General features: G+C 47.7%; 1 protein-coding gene across 2 annotated transcripts; it reads left to right on the top strand.

Moving 5' to 3' along the window:
- Window positions 1-590: 590 nt before the first annotated feature.
- Window positions 591-6,467, top strand: TPBG (trophoblast glycoprotein). 2 transcript variants are annotated; one of them, XM_082218467.1, is made up of 2 exons: window positions 591-707; window positions 1,894-6,467. In XM_082218467.1, exon 2 carries the CDS (start codon window positions 2,208-2,210, stop codon window positions 3,384-3,386), a length of 1,179 nt encoding a protein of 392 aa, XP_082074593.1. In that variant the 5' UTR covers window positions 591-707; window positions 1,894-2,207; the 3' UTR covers window positions 3,387-6,467. The 2 variants fall into 2 exon arrangements, with proteins under 2 accessions (XP_082074593.1, XP_082074594.1); XM_082218468.1 differs by lacking the exon at window positions 591-707 and adding an exon at window positions 714-842.
- Window positions 6,468-7,196: the final 729 nt, after the last annotated feature.

Below are 7,196 nucleotides of genomic sequence, written 5' to 3'. Positions count from 1 at the left end.
GGCAAGTCCTAGGCTCTGTGGTTTAACCCACAGCGCCACAAGCCCCTAGTAACACCTTAGAGACCAACTAAGTTTGTTATTGGTATGAGCTTTCGTGTCCATTCAAGAAGTGTGCATGCACATAAAAGCTCATACCAAACAAACTTAGTTGGTCTCCAAGGTGCTACTGGAAGGAATTTTGTTTTATTTTGTTTCGACTACGGCAGACCAACACGGCTACCTACCAGCAACTATATCTAGGATTGTGATGCAAATAGATCCCCTTCCACTCTACCGCGTGCGCCCTTGCTCAGTGCCAGGTACGGCTCCATCCTGGAATCTGTGGCGCGAACAAAAACAAGCCAAGTGCCTTTCTCTAACCGCGAAGGCGTTTCCACCAAACGGACTGAGGCTTCCGAGCGAACGCTGCTCCCGAGACGCCGCTCGCCACTAGCCCAGCAGCGGCGGCCGCCGCCGCTTCGGCTCCAGCAGTCTCCGCGCGCCCAGCGGCGGCGAGCAGGATCCGGCGTCGGCCGAGGGCGTGGCGCGCGGCTTCCCCCGCGGCCGCGCCTGCCATTGGTTTCTCCTGGCAGCGGAGGCTGGGCCAGAGGCACGGCCAGGGAGTGGGAGGGAAAGTTGCTGCCTGCGCCATGTAGTTCGCACTCGGCGGCGGAGTTTGCACGGGACTGGCTGGAGAGGGAGCCGCGCGCGCCAGGAGAGGCAGCCAGGTAAGGAGGCGCAGGGAGGGGCGGCCAGCGGTGCGAGCAGGGCCCATCCTGATGCTGCTGCTAGGACCTCGCTCCTCGTCGCCCATCCGCGCAGGAAAAGGAGCAGACAGAGAGACGAGTCCGGATTGGATCCAGGTCAGGCGCGATCTTGTCTGTACTGTACCTGCGCCCAGAGCCGGCGCGCTTTGCTCGGTACCCGACGCGCGGCCGGACTCTGCGCATCTTTAGATTCCAAAGCGAAGCCCAACTAAATTCGATGGGATTGATGGACTCTCAAAGTGAGTCTTTGTAGGGAGAAAAGGAGGTGGAGGAGCCGCGGGAGGGGGGGATTGTCTTTTGTGAGCGTGGAATCTCTGCGGAATCTCGAGGTTTCCTGGCGGGAATCTGGTGGAAGGGGAGATAGAAGTTGAGAAAAGAGCCCAGGGGCAGCAGGGACTTTCCGCTTTTCCAACAGAGGCGGGAGTTAAGAAAACTTGCAAGATCGCCCGGTTATACAACGTGATGGTGAAGGCGCGCTTTGAAGGGGTGGGGAGAGGGGGGTAGTTCCGTAGTTCCAAAAAGCTGCGCGGATTAAAACGTCACGTCTCTAAAAAGGCACAGGAGAGAAACTTGGTCTCACGGAGTGGATGAAATATGTGACCTTGGAAAGTGGTGGGAAGTTTTTTTGGGGGGGCGAGGTGGCTTAAAAACTGGACCAGAGCGAAGTCCCGTTGGGTTGGTGTGTTTCCAGCAGGGTCCAGTCAGATGCCTGGGGAAGATCGCGAGAAGGATGTAAAAAGTGGTGGCAATCCTCTCTTGTTTGCAGCCTCTAGAATTCAGACAGTTGCTGCTTTTTGCATTTGTTCTTCTTGGCTGGAAGGTGACTCTCCATAGAGGAGGAGGAGACAGAATGAACCTAAGGCGAGATTCATGGTCTGCTGTTAAAAATTCTTCAGATGTGAGGTGTCCCCCTCCCAACCTATTTCACAATGTAGTAAAACCAAAGACAAACCCAGACTGTCTTTTGCAGTAATGCTCAAGTTCTACTTGGTTTTGTGGCTAGACGTGGATGAGTAGGGGCAAAGCTTTCGAGAGGGACTGTGTAGAGGTGGGCTGGAGAAAGGAGAAGAGAGCGTCTGCAAGCGAAAGTGGCTTGGCATGCGATGCTTCCGTGACTTTCATACTTTCTCTTTGTGGCTTCTTTCAGGGGTGGCTGGATGTGAGAAGGAGCAAACGGAGGACTTTGGGGGGCCCCCCGAGAGCTCCCCCACAAAACAAGACAGGAAGGAACTGCTCTGCATTGTTGGCTGGGCTCCTGCTCACACCCTGGTGCTGGTGCCACACGATCTAAGTCGGTTGCGCTGAAGAGGAGGGCTTTGCTCCCACTTCTCCCAGGAGCATTGACTGTGCCGGGATTGACCTCTTAGCAGGCTTGCATTCTCCAGCTTTCCCCAGCTTGCACGAAGCGGCCGAAATCGCTGTGTGAGTGCCACAAAAGAGCAGCCCCTGGCAGAGGCGGTGATGCTGGGGTGCTCTCTTTGGGGCTCTGCACCCCCCACACCAACTGGGGAGAAGAGAGGAGCCGGGTGGCTTGAACCGCTGCTGGTGGTGGTGGTCCTCTCTGGTTGGGTTTTGGCTCAGCAGACGGCTGATTGCCCGGGAACTTGTGACTGCTCCGAGGCAGCCAGGACGGTGAAGTGCATCAACAGGAACCTGACGGAGGTGCCTGTGGGCCTGCCCCGCTATGTGCGGAACCTCTTCCTCATGGGCAACCACATCCAGAACGTCTCGTCCGCCTCGTTCCCCCCGGAGACCCTTCTAGAACTCAGCAGCCTCAACCTGAGCGGTAATCGCCTGCAGTGGGTGGAGGCTGGGACCTTTGCCGGGCTGCCCAGCTTGAAGCAGCTGGACCTCAGCGACAACTCCCTCCTCGAGCTCAGCCCCATGGCCCTGGGCAACACCAGCAGCCCCCTAGAGGAGCTGAACCTGCGCAACTCCCTCTATAACAACAGCTATGTGACCGTCGTGGCCCAGCTGCTTCAGCAAGAGGCCTTCCTCAACTTGAAGCTCCTGGACCTCTCCGAAAACACCCTGCTCTACCTGCCCCAGGGCATGTTCGCTGCGCTACACAGCCTGCAGCACCTGGACCTGCACAACAACTCCCTGGTGAGTCTGCACGGCGTGACACTCGAGAACCTCCGTCAGCTCCAGAGCGTCAACCTCAGCGGCAATGCCCTCAAGCGCCTGAGGAACAGCACCCTCCTGCAGCTCCGAGGCCTTCCTCGACTCACCAGCCTCAACCTCACCCACAATGCCTGGGTCTGCGACTGCGGCATCGAGGACATGGTCAGCTGGCTCAAGGAGAGTGACCTGGTGGAGGCCAAGTCATCCCTCAAGTGCTCTTACCCCAAAGGGATGGAGAACAGGTCCTTGGTGGCCATTGATTTTTCAGAGCTGAGCTGCCCAGAGCCGACCGATAACCAGACTCAGCTGCAGACCTCTTATGTCTTCCTCGGGATAGTCTTGGCCCTCATCGGTGCCATTTTCCTCCTGGTTTTGTACTTGAACCGCAAAGGGATCAAAAAGTGGATGTACAATATCAGGGACGCTTGTAGAGACCACATGGAGGGCTATCACTACAGGTATGAGATCAACGCAGATCCCCGGCTAACCAACCTCAGCTCCAATTCTGATGTCTGAAGATGCGTTGCAGGGAAGCAGGCCAAGGGGCGCAATAGCTATGCATGGAATGTAGACTTTAGCTTTACCCCCCTGAAATGTGTGTGCTTTCTGCTCCCGGCATACACCCTTTGAGGCATCGCAGACTTGACATGCACCATACAGAGAATTATGCCTACCTGTACAAGTTGCCATTATTATTATCCACAGTCGATTGTGCATGATATCAGGCTGTATGTACGAAAACATGCTGCTGCTGCTCCTGCTGCCGCCTCCCTGCCTGTTTGCTTTGCAACTTGCTACCAGCCTTTGCTTGGAAACATCTCTCTCTCTCTCTCTCTCTCTCTTGGCACCTAAAAAAGAAAAGGACATTTTCACTCCCCCCACCTCCACCTTCTCCCACTCTGATGTTCTCAAACCACGAGGGCTTATTAAAAAGTACGATTCAACAAAGGCTGCCTCAACTTCTTTTGGGAGAAATGTTTGATCCATCAGTACCCATGTTGCTTTTATGCATCCTGAACGGTGAAGAATCCTTGTAGTGCACATTTAGAACATGCCTTTTTAAAAAGGGAAAAGGAAAGTTCTTTGTATAAAGAAGCACATAAAATAGTGAGCATGCAAATAGTTGACAAATTTACATGGTAGGCGGGGAGAAACTGAAAACCTCAGTACAAGTGTTTGCAATTTACATGAAAACAGGATTTTTTTAAAAAAGCGGGGGACCCTATAAACTGCATGTGAACTGAGTTTGAACTTTTAAATAATTCAATAAATGCTCTTACAGGAACTTTTGTTTTGCTGAAGTTTGCTGTTTTTAATGCTCTGATCTGGAAATGAAGCACAGTATGGAATGGACACAGTTTCTTCAGTGGGGGAAAAATTATTTCCCCATTACAAAACATGGTGGAGCTTTCAAATGTTAAGATATTTGCTTGAATTCATTTTTTCTCCCATTGCTGTCATTTACCTTTCAGAGAGACTAGGAATGTACAAAGCTATACTGATTTGCACTTCTTTATTTGAAACTGCATGCAAACAACCGTCTCTTTCGATAAGCAATGTTGATTTTCATATCCTGTTCCTAGAATGTGGCAGCTGTTCAACTGCCATAACTCTGCTGGTGAGGGCTCATTAAGTTGCTGCTACAATTCTGAATCTGATTCTTAGGACAGTCATTGAAATTGGTGGGAATTGCTGCTGAACCATGCACTCCTGCAGTCTAATCCTGGGTATATTTGCTCAGAAGTAAGTTCCAGTAGGTGGGTTGTTTAATGTATTAATTTCATTTGTGAATTGCTTTTCCCAAAGTATTCCAAAGTTATGCAACTATTAAAAACACCTGCAATTAAAAACATATATAGGCTGGTAGGGTTTACTCCCAGGTACTTGTCCATAATCTTACAAGTTCTGTGGATTTCAGCGGGAGGGAAATTCATGCATTTGCTTAGCCCATTCTTTTTGAAATGAATTGGACTGAAAGGGGCTTATTCTTGGGTAAAGTGTTTAAAGCTTTGAGCGATAGGCTGCTGTGATAATTACACGTACAGACACATTCCACGCATGTTTACTTGGAAGTAAGTTCTAAGTTCTACTAAGTACACTGGCTTACTCCTAAGTAAACAGGGTTGGAGCCTGGCTAGAAAATAAATATTGTTGTGTCTTAGTTCTCACAAACAGCAAACAAGCCGGTGGTGAATGTGCACGAACACATCAGTGCTGCTTGATTCACTCCCCTCATACAGAAAACTGGCATATTGGCGCTGTGGGGTGTGTAAGTGTGGAGCAGCCTTTTCCCCAAAATGCCTGGTTTTTTATGCTAGGGGTATGGAGGAGTATGCAATCCTGTGAGCCCACCGCTAGCGTTTCTCAAGTGGTGCAGTTGAGAACCCCATTTGCCACCTCTGCACACTTGTGAGAACAAAAAGGAAGTTTCTAATTAATGCATTTAGCTTTTGCGGCTGGGCAGTCGCTTGTAATCTCAGTGTTGATCCAAAGGCAGTATTGAAGAAGCCAAGTCTAAATACAGAGACAGGTATGTGGGGCAAATTTCAAATCTACCTGTGACATGTATTGCATCGCTCTCTTTTTTACATTGTTACATGATTTGCGTCACACACGTTTATAAGCAGAAATCGCATTTACTTTGGATGCTGCAGATGTTGCAGGGTTGCAGGAAACAAAAGTGAATATGTTGCTCTTTCTGGCCAGTAACTTAAGTAGCAGCAAAAGGAAACTGTGCAGAATGTTGATGCCGCTCTCTAAACTGGCTCTTAACAGAATTCTGATAAACTAATTTTAAGCGAAGCTATTTTATCAGGTCTTGGTAATCCACGTAGTAAGTTCTATGCTTAGTTTTGCTTGTGAAATCTAATTACTTCAGCTAGGTCTGATAAAATACTGCAACAACTTAGCAAAGCAATATTGTGCATGTTTACTTGGAAACAGATCCCAGTGTGTTAATGGCTCTCATTCCTATGTAGGTGAGCATAGGGACTGAAGCCTAGTTATCATTGTTCAGCATCCTGCAGAACTTAATTTTACAGTTGTCCTCAGTTCTGGTGTTTTTAAAGTGTCCCTACCTAATTTTAGGTAAAGCTAAGTCTCTTCAAGCTTTTTTTCCCCACTTGCCTATTTAAAAGTCAACCCCCTATTTTAAGACTCAGGGGTAAATAGAAACTCTACTACAATTTGCTTGTTAGCTTTTAAAGACATAATTCCTCTAACTGTAATCATGTTCTGCTAAATGTAACTTAAAGATTACAAGTGCATGAGAAGAGCAATTGACTTTTTGAATACAGGAGGTACCAATTTTAAAATAATTTTAATAATGGCGTATTTGTTGGGCCAGTTTGAAACACTATGGGATTTTCACAGACACATCTATGTTTCTCAGAACAGGGCTTTGCTATGCTTCCTGAGACAGTCCTGGGCTATTTTCAGAAACTGTTACAGAGAACACTTGGCACCACTGGGTTTCCGTTCCACTCCTCTCTCAAGCAATACTGTCATGTAAATTTTAGATTGTTCTATGTAAAGCATGTACCAGCCAAACAAATGCATATGTGAACAGATGTTGAAAATAAATACAGTGAAACATGAGCTTGTTCGAAGGCTTTGAATAGTGTTGAGTACTCCAGAATGCATACGTGATTTGGACCGACTTGAATCAAATGTGTCTTCCATTAAAATACCAAGCAAATTTACAGTGTCTAATGAATAAAGAGTGCTCTTGTATCTGTTTATTGGCTGAAGTGAGAATGGCCATCTCAAAAGGAACCAAAATAACCTGCAATGTTAGTTTAATAAAAGAACTTGTTCACTTTGCTGTTTTACTTGAGCTACACTCTGTTGGTTGCTTTGCTGTGCATCTGTTATAAAATGGCACATGGGCTTATTTTATTGTTTCCTAAATGATATGCACCCAGAATTGTTTGGCATGCAATAGGAGGACTGATATTTGAGCTTAGTGTGTTGTGCATGTTTTAGAGGAGTAACACAGAGGTCCTTTTTATAAAAAAAAATCTCACTATGAAGCAGAATGGCAATATACAGCATATACCGGTATTTTCCATAGCAGCTCAAAATGTGTTTGTAGTTCCCACACAAAAAAAGTACAGTTTGAAATTATTTATTCGTCTCTTCCCCCTTCCCCTGGAGCTTGTATTTTCTGATGCTGTAGCTATTCAGTGTGTTTTGACACAGGGAATGTTCTTTGACAGATGGCAGAGCTTAGAAGGGATTATAAGGTGTATAACATCAGTTCTGCAAGGGACTGAGTTGTGGGGTTTTTTTAATAGATCGGAAAATATACCATTTCATCTATACAGG

The sequence above is a fragment of the Podarcis vaucheri genome (assembly GCF_965113315.1).
Source record: "Podarcis vaucheri genome assembly, chromosome: 3".
In the NCBI taxonomy this organism is placed as follows: domain Eukaryota; kingdom Metazoa; phylum Chordata; class Lepidosauria; order Squamata; family Lacertidae; genus Podarcis; species Podarcis vaucheri.
The sequence above is the reverse complement of the archived record's forward strand: the minus strand, read 5'-3'. Positions and strand labels throughout refer to the sequence as shown.

Excerpts from the sequence above, each read along its gene's own strand:
- TPBG (XM_082218467.1), top strand. The coding sequence starts at position 2,208 with ATGCTGGGGTGCTCTCTTTGGGGCTCTGCACCCCCCACACCAACTGGG.